The sequence below is a fragment of the Carcharhinus amblyrhynchos genome, chromosome 15, assembly GCF_965287045.1.
Source record: "Carcharhinus amblyrhynchos chromosome 15, sCarAmb.v2.hapA, whole genome shotgun sequence".
NCBI classification, from domain to species: Eukaryota; Metazoa; Chordata; class Chondrichthyes; order Carcharhiniformes; family Carcharhinidae; genus Carcharhinus; species Carcharhinus amblyrhynchos.
In genome coordinates, this window is record NC_137338.1 from 19,730,966 (window position 1) to 19,756,671 (window position 25,706).

The window sequence follows — 25,706 nt, forward strand, 5'->3', positions numbered from 1 at the left end:
GGTGGGAGTGGTGAGGGTGGGGGTTGAGACCTTAAACTGACGGTGGCCTGCTTTCTCAGTTTGACGTAAAAGATTCCATTGCACTATTTCCCAGATGAGCAGGGAGTTATTCTTGGCATCCTGGTCAATGTTTATCCCTCAATCAACATCATAAAAACAGATTAAGTCTGGTCATTATCATGTCCTCATGAAATGCATTATATCAACACAAGTCAGTCTTTTTTTAACTTAAGAATGACCTAGAATATGAATTGTCATGAGAGAAATGAGTTTTTATTTAAATCACCCCTTAGTTCCCTCCTCTGAATTTCTCTCATCCATTTCCCTTCCTGTACCAGGGACAACGAACGATGATTCATGTCTGAACTCTGACAGTGAGTGTTCTTTCTGGGTAATATCATTGCCAAACTCTACACTGTCCCCAACCACTATCCATGTACCTGGGTTTCTGCCGGCTGATGCTGTTCGGAGTAGAAAACCTGGCCAATTCTCTTTTCTTGTAGATGGGAAGATTAAGATGGTAACATCGCTGTTACCATCCTGCCAGTAAACAGGCATCCCCCTCCAGACCAGGGGGTGAAGCTGAGATGTGTATATCCTGTACACCTCTAATTCTCACAAAAAATTTGCTAAAATTCTCATTTCAGTCAATCAAAGCATGAAAATGAAAATAAAAGAAAGTGCACTCTATATTGAAGAGGGCAATAGCGTCAGATTAACTAATGCTGAACTGTAGCACACAGATTAACTAATACTGCGTTGTAGCAGACAGGTTAACTGATACTACACTGTAGCACACAAGTTAACTTATACTAGACTGTAGCACACAGGTTAACTAATGCTGCGCTGCAACAGACAGGTTAACTAATACTGCGCTGTCGCAGAAGGTTAACTGATACTGAGCTGTAGCACACTGGTTAACTGATACTACGCTGCAGCACACAGGTTAATTGATACTGTGCTGTAGCAGGCAGGTTAACTAACACTGGGCTGTAGTGGACAGATTAAGTTATACCATGCTGTAGCAGACAGGTTAACTGTTACTGGGTGTAGTGGACAGGTTAACTGTTACTGAGCTGTAGGAGACAGGTTAACTGATACTGGGCTGTAGTAGACAGGTTAACTGTTACTGGGCTGTAAAGTTTAAAATTTATTAGTGTCACAAGTAGGTTTACATTCACACTGCAATGAAGTTACTGTGAAAATCCCTTGGTCGCCACACTCCGGGTACACTGAGGGAGAATTTAGCATGGCCAATGCACCTAATCAGCATGTCTTTCGGACTGTGGGAGGAAACCCATGTGGACATGGATAGAACGTGAAGTCTCTGCACAGACAGTGACCCAAACCGGGAATTGTATCTGGGTCCCTGACGCTACGAGGCAACAGTGTTAACCACTATGTCACCATGCCAAAGCAGACAGATTAACTGATACTTGGCTGTGGCAGACATGAGGATTCCGGCTGTTGTGGAAATTAATTAAATCTGCATTTTGATTTCTTTGAATTAATTTCATAAATCCAAGTTTATAGTCTGTGCAAGAAATCTGACGCATTAACATGTGTTGCCCAGCAATTTTGCTAAAATCTTCAGATTTTAGGTTCATGGCATTTTTATTTCAAAGCTATTGAATAAATTATAAAATCTAATAAGGACAATTTGTTGTCAATGATGATATAGTTGGAAGCATTTTTATCAAAGTGGGAGCAGTGCTCAGAGTTTGAGGCATTCCTCAATTGGGTTGTATTGAGCGATGGCATTCTCCAGTCATAAATTCAGCCAGGTTCTGCATTTAATCACATGGAAGTCTACAAATTTTCCAGATCTTTTGCGAGGGAAATTGCATTTTCCTTATAACTTATTTTGAGTGGAAAGTCAAATTCCATTTTTATTTCAATCATTTATGAGAATCATTAATGGATTTTGAGGCTTATATTCTCATATTCCATCTGCTTCTTTTCTCTTTGTGAATCAGTAACTTTGGCTGTAAAGTGTTCAGATGTTGGAAAATACCTAAACAGTGTGAAAATGCTGCGTTGAGGACAGTGCTGTTAAAATCTGGTCAACAGTAATGAATGTTAAAATCGATCTGTTTCAGTTGTGTTAAAGACAGTTTCAGATGAGAGCAGACTTCACAATGGCTCCAGAACTCTTTCTCGTGGCCACGCTCAATCTCCGGTGATGGAGAGTGATGTGCAGATAAAAGACTTGATTTACAGACGCAAACGGTCCTTTTTATTTCCGAATGGTGTTAAACTATGTCCAGAGGAAACTATCTCACAGGCCATTGGCAACTACCTCAAATATTACAAGCTGAGAGGTAAGAAAATTCCTGTTTCTTATTTAAAATTTTCCACGCGTTCATCAGTGACCTATCAAAATTGTGCAAATTCTCTGCCCATCTGTGAGTGCCTGTCACGTTTTGGGAGGTTTTGAAATTTATTCCTTCACAGAAATGATTTAGGAATGATCCACGCTTTTGTCTTGTATTTTGAAACAAACTGCATTTTCACAGCTTTTAAAAAAAGTCTGTAGGCCTATTAAAGCCAGATGAGCTAGCTTGTGAAACGTTGCAACTCAGTCTCTGTCAGATTGATTCGATTAGTGTCTATTATCTCAAGCCAGACCTCACTAAGCCAGGATACCGGTTATTCATTTTGATAACAGCAAGAAAAGCAGCAGGAATAGACTATACTGCCCTTTGAGCCTGCCCCACCATTCAAGCAGACCCAGGGCTGAACTTCTATATTGAGTTAGAGTTTCTGCCCTATCCCCACTTCCCTCCATTTCCTTAGTACCCAAAACTTTATCTGGTTTGATTTGATCTGATTTATTATTGTCATGTGTATTAGCATACAGTGAAAAGTATTGTTTCTTATGCGCTAGACAGATAAAGCATACTGTTCAGAGAGAAGGAAACGAGATAGTGCAGAATGTAGTGTTACAGTCATAGCTAGGGTGTAGAGAAAGATCAACTTAATGTGAGGTAGGTCCATTCAAAATGGCAGCAGGGAAGAAGCTGTTCTTGTGTCGATTGATATGATTTATATTTTGAATAAACTCAATGATAGAACATGCATGGCTCTCTGGGCTGGAGAATTTCAAAATTGACAGAGTTTCTGAAGGAGAAGGTGGTGACATGGTAGCACGGTAGTTAACATCGCTGTCTCACAGCTCCAGGGACCTGGGTTCAATTCCAGCCTTGGGTCACTGTCTGTGTGGAAATTGTACATTCTCCCCAAGTCTGCGTGGGTTTCCTCCGGGTGCTCTGGTTTTCTCCCACAGTCCAGAGATCCCAAGATGTGTATGTTCGATGGAATGGTTGTGGTGGATGGGTTACGGGGATCGGGCCAGGAGACGGGCTGGGTGAGATAATCGGTTAGAGTTGATGCAAACTTCTCTGCGTGGCCTCTTCTGCACTGTAGGGATTAGATGATTCTATAAATCACACTGGATTCAAAACACTCTCTCCAAAGATGCTGACAGACTGGCTGTTGTTTTTCCAGCGCTTACTGTTTTTATTCCAATATTCACCAAGTCCCAAATGGCCGACCACCTATGAGATTATGCCCTCTCGTTCTGGGCTCTCCTGGCAGGGAAAACATTAAATTGGGCAATCCAAACTGGAATTTTATACATTTCAATGAGACAACCTCTTACTCTTCTAAACTCCAACGAATATCAACCCATTCTACTCAACCTCTCCTCATAGGACAACCCACTTACCATTCTTTAAACTAGCAGCCTAATAAGAGAATAGGTAGCTGGGTTGATTGACAAGTCTAATGATGACTCACTGATTGGGAAGGTGTCATTGAGTTGAATATATGGAGAAAAGGGCATGGAGAACTATTCCTGCTAAGTTGTGTGTGTACAGCTGCACAGCAGCTTGGGAGGTATTATGGATAAAATATTTTAAAGGTACTGCATATTGAAGAAATATGCACAGCAAATTTTTAAGGGAACATTTGGCACAGAGACGCGTAGGTAAACTATCAGCTCGTTGGAATACTGCTCAGCGGTGCATGGTGTGTCTCTGCTATGGCTGTTAGGATGGTGTTTATGCACTGATGCGTTATATAACTTGTGAAGGAAATCCTGATATGTACTGACCACCTGCTAAGGATTCAAACTTGTATTTGTCGGTTGTCTAATGGAAGGAGGGGATATCCTCTGACCTTACCGCACCGTTAGTAGACTGTGCCAGTCCCGGAGAATAGTGTGGGCCTAAATATCTGTTGCGCAGCTGGCACCAAACAGTTTACAAGAAGTTTGCAATTCTCCCGGCCCCTTCCTAATGGTGCAAACCGGGTCGTGCTCAATAAAGGGGCGAGTACGATTAGCATATTTAAGTAGCATTAAGTACGCTTGGCCCGTTCAAATCACAGCGCACAGGAATTCACCGGCCTTCAGCCATAGTGCGATAATGGCAAAAATCACTACTATTAGCAGAGAGCTGGCGTGATCGTCACACTGGGGGCGGGGGCAGGGGGGGAGGGTGCTCAGAGGCAACTGAAACCCAGGATAGTCGGGGGTATGGATGAGAAGTGCCCATCGGGCAGTGCCCACCTAGCAGCAGCTCACCTGCCACACGAGGGATGCCCAATAACAGCCAACAAACAGCCTGACAGTGGTAACTGGAGCGGTGCCAGTTGGGTACTGCTATTGTGCCAGGGGCAGTGCCAAGGAGGTGGGGCCTGAGTGGGGACCATTTTGGCAGGGCTATGCAGGGGGAGGGAGTTCTGACAAGGGGGCATTAGGGAGATCGTGCAGTGGTGAATCATGAAGGCAGTTTTGATGGGGATAAGTTGTCGGCGGGGGCGGGGGGAGTGGATGGGGGAGTCCCCCAGGAGGGCGCTGATGCTCTGATGCCGGTGACCCATGTCAGGGAAGGGGGTGGGGGAACATGCTGCTGCTTTCCATGTGGGGAGTTGGGGTGGGAGTTCGGGGGGGAGGGACCTCCCTGCCCATTCTAAAATTGGGGCACTCACACAGAATGGCATCCAAGTGCTCTGAAGCCCCATGCTCATCGGGGCTTTAGGCCTCACCATCTTCCCCCCCAGAAAAATTCTCAATTCTCTAAAGAAGTGACTGAATGTGGGAGGATGCTGGAGAAACCAGTTACTCTCACCAACACTTAGGAATTTTTTGGGAGAATTCTGCCTTAGTAATGATATTTTTGGGAAGTGGTGAGGTTTCTATCTGATTGAGTTTGCCTCAGGATGTCATTGCTGAGAATTGAAGATTAGAATAGAGGAAGTCCTCCATGGCAGAAATGATCATTTGAGTCAAATGTTAGGTGAGCCAAGCAATGGGGACCTTGCTTCTGGTGCTTTAGCTAGTTAAATTCTTGCAATAATAAATGCACGCTCAGGAGTTGTTTATCCCTAGTTGTCACCAAGTTGCACTTAAGTATTCTGACTTTAGGCAGAGTATGTGTTCTCACGAATAAGCAAATAGTTAATTAATTAATTTGTCAACGGTTTACATTGTAGATTCTTTAGCATGCGGGGAAGTTTTTGCAAGTATCAGATACCTAGACAATCTGGAAAAAAAAAACAATTTATGGAAAGGTTGATATGAGTTACCAGATGTCTTACTTAATGCTTATGTTTGTTAGTGTGTCAGGAAGCAGTATGGGAAGCATTCAAAACCTTCTGGGATAGGCTACCTGCGCGTCATGAACATCAAGCCTGGATGACTATGTGTGATCAAGGAATCATAAATATTTTTGACATTGGTGAAAACTTCAGCCAGTCAGAGGAACACCAAACCCTGATCAAGGAGGTAAGTCCCCAGTATAATTGAAGAGTAACGTTCTAATGTCTTTATTTTAAAAAACATATTTCATTGTATTAATACCCTGTCATTTAACTCTGTTTTCTGTCATTAACAATTCTTCCTTCAATTTTCCCCCAGTTTTCTCCCTTTAATATTTCCTTTGATTTATAAGACGGTGGTGATTCATGGTATGATGTGAGGTAGGATTATCTGCCTCCCACCCCACCCCGTGCTTTTCAACATAGGGTCTTTTCGTCCTGCCAGTGTCTACAGTGTTTTGAGTGGCTTGCCCATTCCTCTGCCGGGGAACCCTCCACAGTGTGTGGGGCGGCGGGTTGAGGGGAGGGGGGTTGGTGGGGGGGGGAGGTCACTTTTGGCAGAACCGAAAGATCCTGTCGGCGGGATAGGATGAAAAATTCCACCTGTACTTCCAGTCAATCACCACTTTATCCAAATGGTTGTTCCTCAGGTGTAGAGCTGGCCAGGGAATGTGGGGGTGCTATTAATCTGCTGTGTTCCTTTTAACATTTGCGCACACGTGCTTCCAGCAGGGGACACTAGAAGACAATCAGTAATAGACAGGTTGGCTGGCTTCCCCCTCCTTTTAACTAAAAGACAATAATGTAAATTGTAATGCCCTTACCGCTACCCTGTCACAGATCATCTAACTCAACACAGACAGGAATCCAACCTAACAGTTTCCCAGTCTTTAGAGCACACTATTATGCTCATCTTTTAGTCTATAAACAGTATTTTAAATGTGACAGAATACCCTCAACATCCCGTCTTAATTTGTATAAGAACTTGGTTATACACTTCTCAAGAGAGTCTGAATTTCATAGGAATGTTTGACTCATTTACTGAAAGTGGCCAGCTGGAATAATGTCCTCTCCAGTCCACCGTCTCAAGATGTCAGATGGCTGCTTCTTGTAGGTGTTTTAATGGTACCAGTGGAGTGTCAAATGAATGAGCTAGAAAGGATTAATCATTGATACCTATATATCTGGAAGGGTGCTTGAATTTGACAAGTGTTTGTCTGATTTCTGCTTCTTTCTCTCTCTGTACCTGTTCCGAGTATGACTAACACTGGCTAAGACCAATGTTTTTCTCACTACAATGCTAGAACTGGCCTGGTCAGGACAGTTTTGCAATTAGGTTCCTTGCCTAGACCAACAATGAGGATTGTAGGAAAATGATAAGAATTTCAAAATATAAAGTAGAAACAGCCTCCGCTGTATAATGGTTACTCTCCCATTAAACACCATCAGAAAAAATTACTTCAGTGCCCGTATTCTCAAATAGCCTTTACTTGACAGATGGTTTTGTAATTCTGCTAAACAGGTATTACACCATCCTTATGGTATGCTTGCTTTATGGAGTTTTGGATGTCAAGAGCATTCTATTTCTAAATGGGCATGCAGTGAGTTTGGCAACATCGTGAAGTATTTGCCTTATACGGAGTCACTGAGCTCCATATTCATAGTAACCTTATGAGTCATAAAAGTAGAGCTTTTTTGGCCTGAAATAACCCTTCAATTTAATGCTCCTTCCAATTAATAGTCTTTTTAATAGCAGCCAGGCATTTCCAGAGAAAAGGATTCCACATTTCATATGAGATAGTGACAATTAAATTGCTCTTTGCCTTTATCATAATTAAAATAATATTATTTTATTGAAAAAATATCCCTGTTCCTGATTCTATCCAGCTTGTGACACAGTGGTGGTGTCCCAATCTATGGATCAGAAGCTCCCAGTACATATTCCATGCCAGAACTTGTTGGCTGTGGATGTCGTGTACCTGATATGGTTCAGTGGGCTGATGATCAGCTTGGGAATCCTTATGTGACCTCATCACTATTCCCCAAAAGGGGAAGAAGGTTTGTCTGAAGATGGGCAGGAGGGTGGCGCAGTGTTTAGCACTTGCTGCCTCACAGTGCCAGGGACCCGGGACTGATTCCCGGCTTGGGTCACTGTCTGCGCGGAATTGCACATTCCCCCCGTGTCTGCGTGCGTTTCCTCAGGGTGCTCCGGTTTCCTCCCACAGTCCAAAGATGTGCGGATGAGGTGGATTGGCCATGCTAAATTACCCCTTAGTGTCAGGGGGACTAGCTAGGGTAAATATGTGGGGTTATGAGGATAGGGCCTGGGTGGGATTGTGGTCTGTGCAGACTCGATGGGCCAAGTGGTCTCCTTCTGCACTGTAGGATTCTATGCAGCAAAACAATTCTATCCAACAGTGTATTTGCATCAATTTTGATAATTTTGCCTTCAAAGTCAGTGCTAGGCTGCATTATCGGCAACTATCACAATGACTTCCATAGTGAATATCAATGCAAAATCATTATTTAAAATCACTGTGATGTTCTTTGCAACACCTTTTTCGGCAATCCTGATCACATTAAATCTAATTGCACCACAGTTATTAGTGTCTCAAATGTTCTCCACATTAGAGCCACCACTAAAACCAACACCAAGTGCTCAATTGCAAAGAACAAACTACAAAAATCAAACCTGTGTGTTCCCCAACTGGAAACCAAGGATGAAGAGAGATATCCACTGTTTGCTGAAGTCCAGGTCTGAGGCGCTCAAGTCAGGCGACGCTGACCTATACAAGAAAGCCAGATATGATCTAAGAAGATCCATCAAAGATGCCAGAAGATAGTACCAGACCAAGCTAGAGTCCCAGTCTAGTCACACTGACCCCCGCCGACTTTGGCAAGATCTCTAAGACATAACAGGGTACAAGGTGAAGTCGTGCAAAATCATTCTCTGCAGCACAACCCTCCTTGATGAGCTCAATGCATTAAGAGGGTGTTCACAGACATCTTCAACCTCTCTTTACAACAACCTGAGGTCCCTATCTGCTTCAAGAAGATGACCATCATCCTGGTGCCTAAGAAAAACCCAGCAATGTGCCTTGATGACTATCATCTGGTGGCTCTGACATCCATCATTATGAAATTCTTCGAAAGGTTAGTCATGGCACAAGTCAATTCCAGCCTCCTGGATGACCTGGATTTACTACAGTTTGCCTGTTGTTACAACAAGTCCACAGCAAATGACATCTTCCTGACCCTGCACTCAACCCTGGAACACCTAGATAACAAGGACACCTATGTCAGACTCCTATTTATTGACTACAGCTCAGCCTTCAACACTATTATTTCTACAAAACTCATCTCTAAACTCTGTGACCTCAGCTTTGGCACCTCCCTCTGCAACTGGATCCTGAACTTTTTAACTCACAGACTACCATCAGTTACGATAGGCAACAGCACCTCCTCCACAATCATCCTCAACACTGGTGTCCACAAGGCTGTGTTCTCAGCTCCCTACTTTACTCCTTATACACCTATGACTGTGTGGCCAAATTCCCTTCCAATTCGAATTTCAAGTTTGCTGACGACACCACCGTAGTGGGTCAGATCTCAAACAATGACAAGACAGAGTACAGGAATGAGATAGAGAACCTGGTGAACTGGTGTGACAACAATAATCTCTCCCTCAATGTCAACAAAATGAAGGAGATTGTCATTGACTTCAGGAAGCGTAAAGGAGAACATGCCCCTGTCTACATCAATGGGGACGAAGCAGAAAGGGTCGGAAGCCTCAAGTTTTTAGGTGTCCAGATCAGCAACAACCTGTCCTGGTCCCCCCCATGCCAACACTATAGTTAAGAAAGCCCACCAACGCCTCTACTTTCTCAGAAGACTAAAGAAATTTGTCATGTCAACTACGACTCTCACCAACTTTTACAGATGCACCATAGAAAGCATTCTTTCTGGCTGTATCACAGCTTGGTATGACTCCTGCTCTGCCCAAGACCACAAGGTACTACATAAAACTGTAAATATAGCCCAATCCATCATGAAACCAGCCTCCCATCCATTGATTCTGTCTATACTTCCCGCTGCCTTGGCAAAGCAGCCAGCATAATTAAGGACCCCTGGACATTCTCTCTTCTACCTTCTTCCTTCAGGAAAAAGAAACAAAAGTCTGAGGTCACATACTAACCAACTCAAGAACAGCTTCTTCCCTGCTGCTGTCAGCCTTTTGAATGGATTTACCTTGCATTAAGTTGATCTTTCTCTATACCCTGGCTATAACTGTAACATTACATTCTGCACTCTCTCGTTTCCTTCTCTATGAATGGTATGCTCTGTCTGTATATCGCGCAAGAAACAATACTTTTTACTGCATGTTAATACATGTGACAATAATAAATCAAATCAAATCAAAGAAAATTACAGCACAGGAACTGACCTTTCGTCCCTCCAAGCCTGCACCAACCATGCTGCCCGACTGAACTGAAACCCTCTATCCTTCTGGAGGCCATATCCCTCTATTCCCATCCTATTCATGTATTTGTCAAGATGTCCCTTAAAAGTCACTATATATCTGCTTCTATTACCTCCCCTGTCAGCAATTTCCAGGCACCCACCACCCTCTGTAAAAAATCTGCCGCATGCATCTCCTTTAAACCTTGCCACTCGTACCTTAAACTTATGTCCCTTGGTAACTGACTGTTCCATCCTAGGAAAAGGTTTCTGACTATTCACTCTGTCCATGCCCCTCATAATCTTGTAGACTTCTTTCAGGTCACCCTTCAACCTCTGTCATTCCAGTGAGAACAAACCAAGTTTCTCCAACTTCTCCTCATAGCTAATGCCCTCCATACCGGGCAGCATCCTGGTAAATCTTTTCTGTACCCTCTCCAAAGCCTCCACATCCTTCTGCTAATGTGGTGACCAGACTTGAACACTATATTCCAAGTCCATTCTAACGAAAGTTCCATAAAGCTGCAATATGACTTGCCAATTTTTAAGCTGGCTTTTGTTTCCTTGTGAGAGGAGGAGAGGTGCAGAGTGCAAAATAGCAATAAATTCAAGCCAAACATCTGAATGCAAGATGAGATTGATGAAGCAAAGGGATTTCCACTGAAATAGATGTTAGTTAACCCCAGCCAGGACAATAGTAATGATATAATTGCCCTTGGCACAATGAGAGGAGGGATGGGGAAGTTGGGGGGGTGGGGGGGGGGGGCGCGGAATTAGCCAAAGTTCCAGTTTCCAATAATAAAGGCAAAATGTGAATGCTGGAATCTGCAACAAAAACAGAAAAACTGGAAAATCTCAGCAGGTCTGACAACACCTACGGGGAGAGAGTAGATTCAAAGTTTCAAGTTTAGTTGCTCCTTCGTCAGAGCTTCGTCCAGCATTTTCTGTTTTTGTTCCCATTTCCTGTTATTGATTTCTCCTGGATATTAGTTGAGCACAGAGTCAGGGTAGTGGTCTGTGATGCCTGCCAGAGTGAATTAGCCTCCTGCAGTTCACTGACAAGTTTTGTGTGCAGAATGGCCACTTTGGTGAGGTTGTGGAATGGCAATGCAGCATTATTACTGTATTGAGAAAGGAGGGGAGGAGAATTCAGGATAAATATATATTCTTTTGGCACTAGTTTCCACCCACAGTCCAAAAATGTGCAGGCTAGGTGGATTGGCAATGCTAAATTGCCGCTTAGTATCAGGGGGACTAGCTAGGGTAAATGTATAGGGCTATGGGGATAGGGTGGGATTGTGGTTGGTGCAAATTCAATGGACCGAATGGCCTCCTTTTGCACTGCAGAATTCTATGTATTACTGTGTATAAGTGTATCTTAGCCTAGTTAAGCAGCAGTTTATTACTAGAGATAGACGAAGTAAAATCACCAACTAAGAGCTGAATTTCAAACCTCACAGTGTATCTTCAGTATAGCTACTTCCAACTTTGTAACATTACCCACCATCTCGCTAGGCACTGTAACTTTGTTCCACCCATCTACCTTTCTAAAGAATATAAAAGGATGTTTATGTATTGTAGCTGTGTGATAGAGATTGTCATCAATCAATTTGAATTTTCCAATTGCTGAATTAGGTTTAAATTAAAATTCCATTTGTGAAACACAGTATCACTTGTTGAATGGTCCAATAATTTATGGTTTGTATTATTTTTGGACTAATTCAAATGCAACCTTTATTTCCTCCCTAGAAATTATCTCTACAGATCGAAACAGTCAGTAGGTAAGTAGATTTCTACAAACACATTTTTCATTGTTAGTGCAATTAAGTTGCAATATTTAAATCAATTGTAATTAATTTTACAATTAGTTTTACAAATACTTTTACAAATACAGTTAGGAAAATTAACAACATTTTGTTTTTTGCAAGTTCAAGTAATGAAGACTTGTGCATGTAAGTTTATATTTCACATTAGAGTTTAGAACATGTAGAAATGCTTTGTAGATTAACTATTTTTCTGAAATTTTCACAATTGCACTGCTTAATATCCAGTAATAAATATTTCCAATGCAGCATTAACTTAAATTAATGAAATTGGTTGTTGCCTTTGCCACAATGTATTTCACAGCATGACTTACCCCTGTGTGTTGTATAAACTGTCAAACAAGATATAATTCTCCTTCTAGTCCAGAAACAACCACAATTATGGGTGAACCTTCAACTGAAAACAACTCCATCCGAAAAGGTCTGTATATTTATTATTAAAGTAATTTTTATTTGTTCCTCCAATATGTTATCTTTGCTGATATTAATTTCTCTAATTTCCTCACTCTTTCTAGTTCCTAGCTCATTATCTATTTCTGGAATGGAACTTGTGTCTTCTGCTGTTAATATAGACACAAAATATTTGTTGAGTTTCTCTGCTACTTCCTCATTCCCCATGACAATTTCTCCTGTCCCTATTTCTAAGGGACTGACATTTACTTTAGCTACTCTCTTCCTTTTTGTATAATTAGGCATATTACATTTCATTGCAAAGGAATTGGCGGACAAAAACAAGGAATTGTAAAATGTCAGAATTGGGTGAGATCCACCCAGGTTTGTTTTCTTTAGAATACAGAAAGCTAAGAGATTTGATGGAAGTGTTAAAAATCATGAAGTGTTTTTATTGATTAACTGAAAAAAAACCCACTGTTTCCAGTGGCAGTAGAGTTAAGATAATTGTCAAAAGAAGCAGAAATGACACGTGGCCAATTTGTTTCACTGGGCATGTTGTGGTGATTCTGGAACGCACTACCTGAAAAAGTGATGGAAGCAGATTGGGCGGTCAAGGTAAATGTTTACAGGGGAAAAGGTTACAGAAGGAGCAGGGGAGTGGGACCAATTGGATAGCACAGGCATGATCAGCTGAATGTCATCTTTTTAGTTCTGTATTAGTCCATGATCCACCAATCTGCTTAGGGTTAATGTAAGCCCTCCACATTTCAACACGGCTCACCTCAGAGAAAAAATGACAGTTTGTCTTTACCTCTGCAGTTATTTTCTCAATCAATTTGGTAGTAGCGTTGCAAAATATATTTTATTGAATCCATTCTTGGGATGCAGGCACCCAAGGACAGCATTTATTGCTCATTACTAATTACCATTAAACTGCCGGTAATCTGGGAACAAACTACTGAGGGAAACTGAGACAGGGAGCCAGGATGTCTAAATAAAGTCTGCAAAGTCTCCAAGTATTTAATAACATTATATTTCATTGCCAGATGCTAATGGAGACATCTTAGCTGAAGAAAATGAGAACACTGTAAGTCCATTTGTCTACATTTTACCTTTGTTTACATTTTACATCATAAACCAAAATGCTTTTGATTGCGCTTAAGGAGACATGATTACTGGATGAGAGTTGGGATGACTAACTTCCATTTTGGTGGTGTTCTTTTCTCTTCCTACTTCTTATTAACTTGTTGGATCATGACTAGCAGATTTAAAATACTGCAGAAATTCAGATAAAATCTTAAGATTACTGTTCTTCAGTGTAACGTTCAGTGTAATTCTTCAGTGTATTCACACAGTGATTACGGTTCTTCACTCTGCACGATTAGAATATCACTGATACTCAACAAGTGATCTAGTGAAGGTGTGATTCACAAGGAATGAATTTGTGAGTGTGCATTTTCCCCTTTCCTTTACAATGAAGCTTTCGCCTAGTGCTTTCTTTAAAGGCTTGGCTGAAAATTATCCAGACTCTCCTCAACTAACAGACACAGGTTGGGCTGAATATCTTATGTAAATATGGTTTGAGAATTTGAATAATATGTTTTGCTTGATTAGGAGCCAAATGTTAAAGTATCTGAACCTCCAGACCAATTCTTGAAACATTTTGTTAAGTGTTATGGAAATCAAATACAGTTTCTATTTTTATAATGAGGCCCTTTATTAACTCAGAGCTTTGGAAAAGCTCAACTGATCTGACAGCATCTGTGAAGAGAGAAACAGAGTTAACACTCTGCGTCCAACACTGAGTCCAACACAGTTCCATAGAAGTCGTGTTGGACTCAAAATGTTAACTCAGTTTTCCTCTTCACGTATGTTGCCAGACCTGCTGAGTTTTTCCAACACTTTCTGTTTTTAATTTCAGATCTCCAGCATTTTGTCTTTTTCCTTGCGAAATAAGCACCCAGAAAACCACAGGAAGAGTATCTGTTATCAAGCACTAGGAATGGAGAAAGGATAGATTAGAGCCTTGTGGATTGCAACTCTATACTTCACTTCTTTTCAGAGTTATATTTGTCATTGAGAAACAGAAAGCAAATGCCAAGACCCATAATAAACTTCACTATATTTGTTTGTTAGTTTTGCCTTTTATCCTGCATCTGTGAGCATCTGAAATGAGTTTTATGGTAATTACTTTCTCCTTACAAACTCTACCTACATTACCTATAATCCTGGGGATTGATCAGAACACCCTGTTCACCATATTTACAAGTTATAAAGCAAATTATCATTGCTGAAGCCCCACTCTTAACATCCTGATGGCAAACATTAATCAGAAACAGTCACGTAAATAATATGGTTTTGAGAATGAGCCAGAGGCTTGGCACTTTGTAATAAGTGGTTCATCTCTTGATTCCCCAAGGCCTGTCCATTAATTATAAGGTGTAGACCAGGAGGGTGATACTTTTCACTTGCCTGGATGAGTACATTTTCAACAACACTCAACATTTTCTACCTGATTCAACTGACACTCTCTCCACCACCTTAAACATTGAGTCTCTCCATCACTGGCACACAGTTGCTGCAGTGGATAAGATCCGTAAGCTGCATAAAGGACTCCTTTAACAGCACCTTCCAAACCTGACACTTCTGGCAGAAAGGCAGCACATGCAATCTTCCATTCACATCATTATCGTTTTGATTTGAAACTATATCATTGTTCTTCATCATTACTCCTCAAAATTATGGAACTCCCTTCCTCACAGTGCTATGGGTATGTCTACAGCACATGGACTTCAGAGATTCAAGAATGTGGTTCAGCACTACCTTCCCAAGGACAGTTAGACATGGACATGCGATGCAGGTCTTCTCAGCTCCTCCCCCATCACATGAACAAATAATGAAAAAAAGGTTTATGAACTGAGCAGTTGTGAGCTAGTGCTTCAGTTGTAGTGATTGTTCATAGGAACCCTACACTGCAGAAGAAAGCCATTCTAGTGTGCATCAATAACAGTCTCACTCAGGCCCTATCCGCGTAATCCCACATATTTACCCTACTAATTTCTCTAATCCTCGCACCCCAGGACATTAAGGGGCAATTTAGCATGGCCAATGCACCTAACCCGCACATCTTTGGACAGTGGGAGGAAATTGGAGCACCTAGGCAAAACCCACACAGACACAGGAAGAACATGCAAACTGCACAAAGGCAGTGACCCAAGCTGGGGAACAAATCCAGGTCCCTGGAACTGTGAGGTAGCAGTGCTAACCACTGTGCAACTGTGCCACCCATTCATTGTAATTGTTGCCTGTGGTGAAGCTTAGAACTTGAGTTCTACATGTATATTTTGTATACATTTACAGTTACTCATTGCAAACATACACCTCCTAACCTAGCAACTACAGTTTCTGTCCCTGTTATTTATAGGAATTCAAATGGATTAGCAGTTAATACACAACACCTGCATTCGATGTAATACAATTAATATTCAATCATTTGGCATTTGAAAATGCACTTGCTAACCTTGATCGCTCATGTGAAGTCATCTTGCCACTCTGAATCCAGGTCTTCAGGGTTAGACTGCTGGCCTTGACTACAGTGACTCTCTGTTCTCACTGCCTTCATCATCTCTGTCTGGAAGACCTGCTGATCCCCTCTGGGAATTGGATCTCTGTCTGCCTTATGGACTTGGCCTCCTGTACTGTGTCTGAGAATTTTTTAGTATGCTGTCTGGCCACATTGTGCCATTATTGCACATTTTCCAGCTCGTAGAGCCATAGAGTCATAGAGGTTTACAGCATGGAAACAGGTCCTTCAGCTCAACTTGTCCATGCCGCCCAGTTTTTACCACTAAGCTAGTCCCAATTGCCAGCGTTTGGCCCATATCCCTCTACATCAATCTTACCCATGTAACTGTCTAAATGCTTTTTAAAAGACAAAATTGTACCTGCCTCTGCTACTATCTTTGGCAGCTGATTCCCGATATTCACCACCCTCTGTGTGGAAAAAAATGCCCCTCTGGACCCTTTTGCATCTCTCCCCTCTCACCTTAAACCTGTGGGCTCTATTTTAGACTCCCCTACCTTTCGGAAAGATGTTGACTATCTACCTCATCTGTGTCCCTCATTATTTTATAGACCTCTATAAGATCAGTGCTATGTCTGAAAAATTGAACCTTGTATATGTTTTTGTTCTTTTTCTCCATTTCCAAAATGAATAATTCAGTTTTACTTTGCTTACAATTCTGCAGTCAAGTTTCCTTTTTTCCTTTTTTTCTTTTTTTCTTTTCCAAAGAGTTTTGACTCAAATGAGATCACTTCCTTTATTTTCTCTTTTGTTGTTCTTGAGGCATGAGTTAAGAATTTGTGTGTGTTGGATGAAGTTGTGGTGCGGTTTGGTAGTAATTCTGACAAAAGATTTAAGCTGTTTTAGCGCTGATCCTTACATTTCATTTTTAATTGATAATTTCAAAGGGAAAAATGCAATCTCTTCCTTGTTTCCATTTTTAAAATCCCTACCTTGTGCCCTCATGAACCTTTCCCATCCATTAAGGAGATGTGTTTTTTTTAATTGTTATTTCATGGGATGTGGGTGTCACTGGCAAGGCCAGCATTTATTGCCCGTCCCTAATTGCCCTTGAACTGAGTGACAGTTCAGAGTCAACCACATTGTTGTGGCTCTGAAGTCACATGTAGGTCACACCAAGTAAGGATGGCAAATTTCTTTTTGCTAAAGGACATTAGTGAACCAGATAGGTTTTTACTATAGTTGACAATGGTTACAAGTTCTTCATTAGGCTTGTAATTTTTGAATTTTTTTATTTTGAATTCAAATTTCACCATCTAATGTAGTGGGATTTGAACCCGGTTTCTCTAGAGCAGTACCCTGGGTCCCTGGATTACTAGTTCAGTGACAATACCACTACTTCAGTGATAATACCACCATTGCTATTTCCTCTGACTGAGGTGGAGTCTCTGGTATCTTGAGGTACATCATCTTAGAGCCTGCCCAGGGACCAAGTTTCCTGTAATGGGCCTTCTAAAGCAAGAAGCTAATTTGCATCTGGAATTTGGACCTTGTTCCTCAGTTTATTAGTAGCAGTGTTAGGCAGCAAGAGATTGCAATCCACGATTTAAAGCCTTTTGTCATATTAGTGACTGACATAACATTTGAATACACTTCAAATATGTAGTGAGAGAGGCATCATCAGCTTTGCCCAATCTTTCCTGAAAGTTTTGAATATATTTAATTACTGAGAAGTCATGACAAAGATTGAGAGAACGTGTGAAACAGTATGAGGGAGTTGAATTAACATCAATAATTAGTCATTCACATAATATGGGGGTGGCAGCAAGTTCAAAGTTAACTGAGTGTTTGTGAAACTTTCTAAGACTGAACATACTTTTAAAAACAATTGTTCAATGCTCAAGATTCATTATTTAAAAAGAAATTTCAAAAATCAGCTGAAATACGATAATGCAGACGAAGCAAAGGATTTTATGTGAACCTCCTTGTTCTTTAATTCAGTTTATCTTCAGTTGAGTGGGCAAATGGGATCATAGAATCTCTACAGTATAGAAAAAGGCCATTCGGCCCATCGTGCCTACACCAATAACTATCCCACCCAGGCCCTATTCCCATAACCCCAATGTATTTACCCTGTTAAACCCCCTGACAATAAGGGACACTTTAGCATGGCCAACCTAACTTGCACATCTTAGGAGCGTGGGAGGAAACTGGGGCACCTGGAGGAAACCCATGCAGACACAAGGAGAACGTGCTGACTCTGGAAGTCACCCGGAATTGAGCCCGGGGCGCTGGTGCTGTGTGGTGGCAGTGCTAACTACTGTGCTACGGTGCTGCCATAGCATACATGTACATGTATTATTATGGAGATTTTGTGATGCAGTGGATAATTTGCCTTTCTCTAAGCCAGAAACTTCTAGGCTCAAGACCTACCCTTGAACCTAATGGGCATGGAAGATGTGTTCATTACACAGCCAACTAGGATGAGTATCAACTTGAAACTCCTCCCAACCGAACTAGCAGATACTAAGATCAGAAGAGATACCTGGTCAGTCTTGTGATGGAAAGAAGGTTGGAGCTTCCACCATCCCTCCAGGCATGTAAAAGTCCTTGTTGCCACAGCAACACAGACTCCCTGAGTGAACTGTAACGCACCACCACTGCAAGTATTATTGCTCAAATATACCTGTGAAATTCAAATAACCTTATGGCTAACCTGGTAATTCCAGGAACCTAATGCTAGGCAAGTGCAATGAGTAACTATAATAAAAACAAAATACCACAAATTCTGGAGATCTGAAATATAATCAGAAAATGCAGGAAAACCTCAGCAAGTCCGGCAGTATCTTTGGAGAGAGGAACAGAGTTAACATTTCGAGTCCTGTACAATCCTTCCTCGGAACTGGAGAGAGGTAGAAATGTGATGGGTTTTATACCATTGGAAAAAAAGGGAACAAATGAAAAGGTAATGTAAACGATAGGCAAGCTCTAACCAGCACCCTCCCACTGCCTTTTTCAACAGCATAAAACTGTCATCAATTGAGAATTGAAAAATAAACAGAAAACAGAGAATGGGAATAAGCAGATCATTTTCAGGATGGTAGGCTTTACCAGTTGGGTACCACAAAGATCAGTGTTGGGGCCACAGCTGTTCACAGTTTATAAAAATGATTTGGATGTGGGGACCAAATGTAACATCTCCAAATTTACTGATGACACAAAACTAGTTGGGAATGTGAGATATAAAGAGGATGAAAGGTGGCTTCAAGGGGATTTGGACAGGCTAAGAGAATGGACAAGAACATGGCATATAGAATATAACGTGAATAAGTGTGAAGTTATCTAGTTTGGTAGAATAGCAAAAAGGTGGAGCATTCCTTAAATGCAGAGTCTGGGTAGCGTGGGTGTTCAAAGTGACCTCGGTGCCCTTGTTCCTGAGTCACTGAAAGCTAGCATGCAGGTGCAGCAAATGGTATGTTGGCCTTCATTGTGAGGAGATTTTCTCCAATTATATAGAGACTTGGTAAGAATGCACCTGGAGGGTTGTTTACAACTCATTTCCCTTTATCTAGGGAAGGACATGACTGCCAAAGAGTGAGTGAAACTGAGGCTCACCAGACTAATCCTTTAATGGCAGGCTTGTCTAATGAAAAGAATTTGAGGAAACTGGACCTGTATTCTTTAGAATTTTGGACAATGAAAGGTGATCTTACTGAAACGTACAAAATTCTTACAGGGCAAGTCAGGGTAGATGTGAATTGGACATTTCTCTTTGCCGATGAGTCTAGACCTTGGGGACACAATCTCAGAATAAGCAACAAGACATTTAGGACTGCAATGAGGAGAAATTTCTTCACTCAGTGGGTGGTGAAACATTGGAGATCTCTGCCCCAGAGGGCTGTGAAAGTGCAATCATTGACAAAAGTTGATAGTATTCTGGAGACTAATGAGATCAAGGGACACGGAGATAGTGGAGAAAAATAACATAGAGCTAGATCATTAGCCATGATCTGTTTCAATGCAATGGAGCAGTCTCAATAGATTGAATGGTCTACTCCTGCTTCTATGTCATATGTTCGTAACACAGCGATCAAACCAGTTCAAAATACTAACTAAATATTCCATTTGAATTATCATGTGCAATATTATCATATGCTGGCAAGAGCAAGGAGTATTCATTTTCCATGACATTCACACTGTTTCTCAGAACTAATAACAGATTAAAAGGCACATTTGTATTAAGTGGCCTATATTCACTGGGATTTGAATAAGTTTGCTTCAAAGCTATTTCACATTGGTGCCCAAAAAGGAAGGACTTTCATTCCTTAACCTTGTGTTGGACTAACTCCAGGTTCCAGAGAACAAAATACAGTGTATTAACTGTCTCCATTGTCCAGTTCCCTCTAAGGTCTTGAATGTCACTGGGCTTGCCCCACTGTAGAAATGTTTAGATCCCATTCTCCTCCATCACAGTGCCCTCTTTGTAATGTTTTTAATATCAGAAATGAATTTACGAGTGGAATGAGTTGAGCTAATTTAGGCCAGGTCAAGATGAATTGTCTTTGAGTGTTTTAGTAATTTATTTCTGATTCCTCACAGACCCCCAGTGACATTGAGCATGTTACAAAGAAGCTGTCAGATCAAATGCTGGAATTCACCATCCAGCTTGCAGGGAAGAACTACACAGAGGAACTCTCTGACCCCTCTACAATGGATTACCAGAAACTAGCTGATTATGTCAATGCCAAGGTAAGATCAAGATGTGGAAATGCTGGCTTTGGACTAGGGTGGGCACAGTAAGAGGTCTCTCAACACCAGGTTAAAGTCCAAAGGGCTTATTTGATATAACAAGCTTTCAGAGCGCTGTTCCTTCATCAGGTGAGACAACCTCACCTGATGAAGGAGCAGCGCTCCGAAAGCTCTTGATACCACATAAACCCGTGAGACTTCTGACTAAGGTAAGATCAAAGCTTTATAGAAGATATTAAAAAAAGAGGCATTTTGTGATCAGGTTAGAAGATTGAAAAATGTGAGCCATGTAAATACAAGCACTAAAATTTATGAGATGCAGTTAGCTATGATCAGCAAGAGAATCAGTTATATATCGATATGAGATGAGAATAAATGTGTGTTGCACAGAACAACGGTCAAAATTTGTAGATCTGCCATGACAGAGCTCATGTAGATCGGGGTACGGTTTATTCTAAAAGAATAAGAATATTATATTTCATACAGAAATGATGTGTCGAATTCTGTGCATCCCTTTAAGGCAATTGCAGTGTTGCTCTGGTTCAATTAAACTAATGGTTCTTGGGCTGATCTTGGGCTGGTCTCTTTATTTTGTATATACTTGGAAAAGTGTGACTCCTGACAGAAACTTCAAATCTGCCTTTGGTGAGAAAATTTCCTGTTGAGTTAGACATTATGGTTTCCTTTCTTATCTTTAATATTGGCTTTACATTATATCAGAAGTGGGATTCCTTGCTTGAACTGTGTAGATGCGAGCTGTGTTTATAAGCTTGAATCCCTATAAATCCACATTAGTTAAAGCCATTTAATCCAACTTTTTGACACATTTATTTTGTTCCATTTGGTTGATGGAAATTGAGTCCTTTGATTCAGAATTAACATGAAGAAGAACTCATGGACAAGTTTCCAGAATTTGCAGTTGGTATTTTCTGGATATGAGAGGTTTTACAATCACTGTAGTACTTACTCTGCTGGTGCTACCGGTGCAAGTAACAGCTCAGGTAATCCACACCAGGGAATTAGGAAAGGAAATGGTAGAGGAGTGGCACCAAGAAATGGACAAGTAATGTCCCAGGACCTTGTTGTCCAAAAGGTCAGTTTTCATCCATCCTTGGTTGCAGCACTCAGGAATGTGAACCTGTCAAGCTTCGCTTTTAGAATCATAGAGAATCATCGAATCCCTACAGTGCAGAAGGAGGCCATTCAATCCATCAAGTCTGCACCGACAACAATTCCACTCAGGCCTTATCTCCATAACCCCAAGTATTTACCTGCTAATCCCCCTGACACTAAGGGGCAATTTAGAATGGCCAATCAACCTAACCTGCATATCTTTTTGTGGTTTCTGGAACAACAAGAGTACTTCACACCTCACGATGTGCAGTTTGACCAGTGGATTCACAACACTGTAAGGAGTATCGGCCAACTCTTTGGGCATCTGCAGTGCACCCTTCACTGGCAGAGTTCCTTAAGGCCAGCCATGGTGCATGGATTGCTGCTGACATATTGGGCTCCAATATGGAACTTCAGTATAACTAGTGATCAAATTGAGAGTTAGTCCAGTCCATACAAATTTCATTAGTGCCATTGGGCCACTGCCATGCAGGTCAAAAGGGAGAATGGAATACAATCATATCAACAATAATATGGCTGGAGGTAACATTTACCAAGGTGCTGTTTGCTGGTGGGAACATCTTGGACTCTCCTGTCTCATGGTGATCTGGGCAGTCACTGGTAATCCCATGCCTAGAGCAGAGTATGGCTGGGGGTCAGTTGTAACACAGCACAATTTTTCCACAGCATGTGTGTATGAAGTACAGGCAATGGAGCCACCATTCTCTGCCCATTCCAAGTAAGTGAGTTGGGAGGTAATGGTGGGTTTAGTTTGATTGATATTGTACAGGTTTATTTGCATACATCGCTCCTCTGTTCTTCTTCAAAATATCACAAACACTTAAGGATTACTATCGGGAAAACTCTGCCTTCAGTTTAAATGGTACTGAAATGGGATATGATAAACAGACCATTATGGGAAGGGAAAAGGAGCACAAATCTAAAACTAAATCAACAGATAAAGCATGACGTGCCAAAAATAGTAAAAGGACAAAACTTAAGACTCTGGGCGAAATCTTGCCTTGAGAAAAGTGGTGCGTTTCCTCTAGACATTACTACACACTGCCACAAAAAAGGGTGTTTTATACGTCAAATGGCGGAGGTAGGGCCTCAACACCCTGGCAAAACCCGGCCGCAGTGAGATTGGGACACCATGTTTAAAAGGGTCCCTGGTCAGACCAAGCAGTGACCTCCACTCCCCCCGACTATGGCGGTCTCACTATGGACGGCTCCCCCCATATCCCAATCGGAGCTGACATTCACCATCTCCTTCAACGTCCTCCTTGGTCAGAATCAGCATTTGTACCCCCATTCCCCCCCACAACCATTCCATCTGCCCGCCCCCATTCGGAGCTGGTACCCCCCCTCGATCAGATCCAACATTTCTCTCCCCAGATGCAGCCAGTATCTCGGCATGCCCCTGTCCCCCCCACCCCCTCGCCCCCAGACCTGAAAGTTCCCAATAATGAAATGCTAAACATATTTAAAATACATTTAAAACAGATTCGAATGACTTGCCAGTCTTCCCACCAGCTTCGAGCGTGGTCTGACTGGTGACTGTTCCCTGGCTCTGGAAGATGCGCATACATTCCTGGCACATATGCAAATCCCAGTACAAGGCCAGTGGCTCTCACCTCCCACTGTAACTCACCAGGGTGGCGTTGGGAGAATCACGACCAATGTTTCCCGTGGATTCTAGACACCAGAATCGAAATTGAGTATATCCCAACCCCTCAGTTTTGGTGTGATCCAATTTTTATATTAATAACCTCAAAGCAAACTCAAGGTAGGATGAACTCAAAGGGTTAGTTTATTTGGACACATTCAGAATGCAGAAGGGAGGCTACAATGTTTCCCCACTTGCAGTACAGTAAAAAGCGTAGAGAAAATAAAGATTTATAGTGCAGAGACCACAAAGAATGGAAATGATGGCTGCGATTCTCCCAAAAGTGCTAAATTGGCAGGAAAACGGTTCTAAATCCGGACTGTTTTCTCAGTTCAGCTTCTCATCTGAATCTCCCCACTCTGTGCACTGCAGACGTCCCAGTTGTGAATATCATTAAAAACCCGGGGCGATGGGGCCTATTAGTGCCGCAGTCTGACAGTTCTGGAATTCGGGATCGGGAGTGATCCCGATCAGTCAGATTCCCCAATCGCTGGCCAGCCCGGGACCACCGCAGTGCTGTCCCTCCAGCTCCCTCCATGGCCCGATCGTGGCCCCCACAACAATTCCCGGCCCAGCCCTGACCCCCCGCCGCCCCAGAGCACCCCGATGTCTAGTCCAGCAATGATGATACCCCCGACCCCTCACCCTGGCAGACTCCACCCCTGCTGACCTCCTCCCAGAGTCAGAACCCCTCACCCTGGCTTACCACCCCCCCATCCTGCCCAATTTGCTGCCCTCCCTCCATCCCAGACTGATACTGTCTGCAGAGTGGCAGTGCGACCCCCCCCCCACCCCCGATCCCACTGATCAGTCCTAGGCCCTGCCCACAATAGGCCCCAACCCCTTGGCACTGCCCAATACTCATGGGCAGTGCCAAGGTGCCCCCTGGGCATGGGCACTTTGTCCCTTGGGCAGTGCCAGGGGCACAGGCTAGCACTGCCAGGATGCCCATGCCCAGGGAGCACCACTCCCCCACTGCCCAACCCCCTGGGGGGCCCCGATTGCCACCCCTTCATTCTGGCGGGGTCCCCACTGGCTCCCCAAACACGGTGAACTAGTGTAAACAGAATGAAGTACTCCTGGTGGGATGGGAGATTCGATCGGGACCTGAAATTTCCTGATAATGAACTGCTAAACATATTTAAAATACATTTAAAACACATTCGAATGATTTGCCTCTTCCCACCAGGTTTGAGCGTGGTCTGACCGGCAACTGTTCCCTGGCTCTGGGAAATAAGCATGCATTCCTGGCAGATGCACAAATTCCGGTACAAGGCTGGCGATGCTCACCTCCCACTGTAACCCACCAGAAAAGTTGTGGGTCACATTGGGAGAATCACGACCAATGTTTCGTATGGATTCCAGACACCAGAATCAAAATCCAATGAGACGTTCCTTCACAGAAGTTAGCAGGTTGAAAACCAACGCTGGTTAATTCAATTTTTCCACTGTTGTTGACTTCACAGGTGGGGGTAGACATGCAGAAATGAATCAGTCTTGTTGGCACAGACGTTCCAGCAGAAACAGTATAGATGGGACCTAATATTCAGACCTGGGCAGATAGCTCCTTTTCTGTGAGACTGCTTGCAGGATGGTAAACAGCTGACTGAATCTATAGTGGAGCAAGGCAATATAGCTGGTTCCACAAGCTTGAGGTCTTGTCACCTGATTGTCATCTCTCCATAGTGACTTTGACAAGGGATGTGTAGTCCTTGTCTGGGTCGCTGAGATTAAATGTCTCAGAATTGACAGGAAGGTTACTGGCCTCTTTTTCCCAGTTGACGAGGAGAATCGAGTTGACAAACTTGCGTTTTGGAATGCAGATGATCTTTGTATAGCTCTCCTTGAATTTGCTCTTTGCATCCCATGGTAGGGTTGTTAATGTCTCTTCAGATAAAATTGTGATTAATGTGGTATATGAATTTTAAGCTTGGTATGCAGGTAATGCATCCCTAAAGACTGGTCCATCATATCAAACAGCATATCCCTTCCGCTGCTCACAACAAGCAATGTACAGACTGTAGCCAATCAACTTGTGCTTGCAAAACTCAAAACCACAGTTGTTCAACATTAGATGTGATTCTGCAATTGGACAACATTTGCTAAATAACCCTCAGTGTGCTCAGAATTACACTGCCGAGCTTGGAGGTCAGGTTGCAGTGCAGCATATTTGCATGAACTGTTACTAATATTATGAATTGATACACAAGTACACACATTGCACCCGTTTCAGCTGATCAAAATAAGTGATAGCCATTCATTTGTTCATTCCTCAGGACAATCCCTTGACCAATCAGAGTCAAAATGCCTGCTTTAAATTTCAAACAATTCTTGGTAGTTAACTGTGAGCCACCATCAACTGGTGCATTCCCCATGGTAA

At 42.3% G+C, this 25,706-nt stretch overlaps 1 protein-coding gene across 1 annotated transcript in view; it reads left to right on the forward strand.

Moving 5' to 3' along the window:
* impg2a (interphotoreceptor matrix proteoglycan 2a) overlaps positions 1-25,706 on the forward strand; it is a 66,421-nt gene that overhangs the window by 604 nt on the left and 40,111 nt on the right. Inside the window, exons 3-9 of the mRNA XM_080203501.1 lie at positions 2,100-2,321; positions 5,622-5,788; positions 11,809-11,840; positions 11,988-12,011; positions 12,245-12,303; positions 13,322-13,362; positions 20,398-20,547. Of these exons, the coding sequence (XP_080059627.1) occupies positions 2,100-2,321; positions 5,622-5,788; positions 11,809-11,840; positions 11,988-12,011; positions 12,245-12,303; positions 13,322-13,362; positions 20,398-20,547 (695 nt within the window). The remainder of the gene's footprint in view (positions 1-2,099; positions 2,322-5,621; positions 5,789-11,808; positions 11,841-11,987; positions 12,012-12,244; positions 12,304-13,321; positions 13,363-20,397; positions 20,548-25,706) is intronic.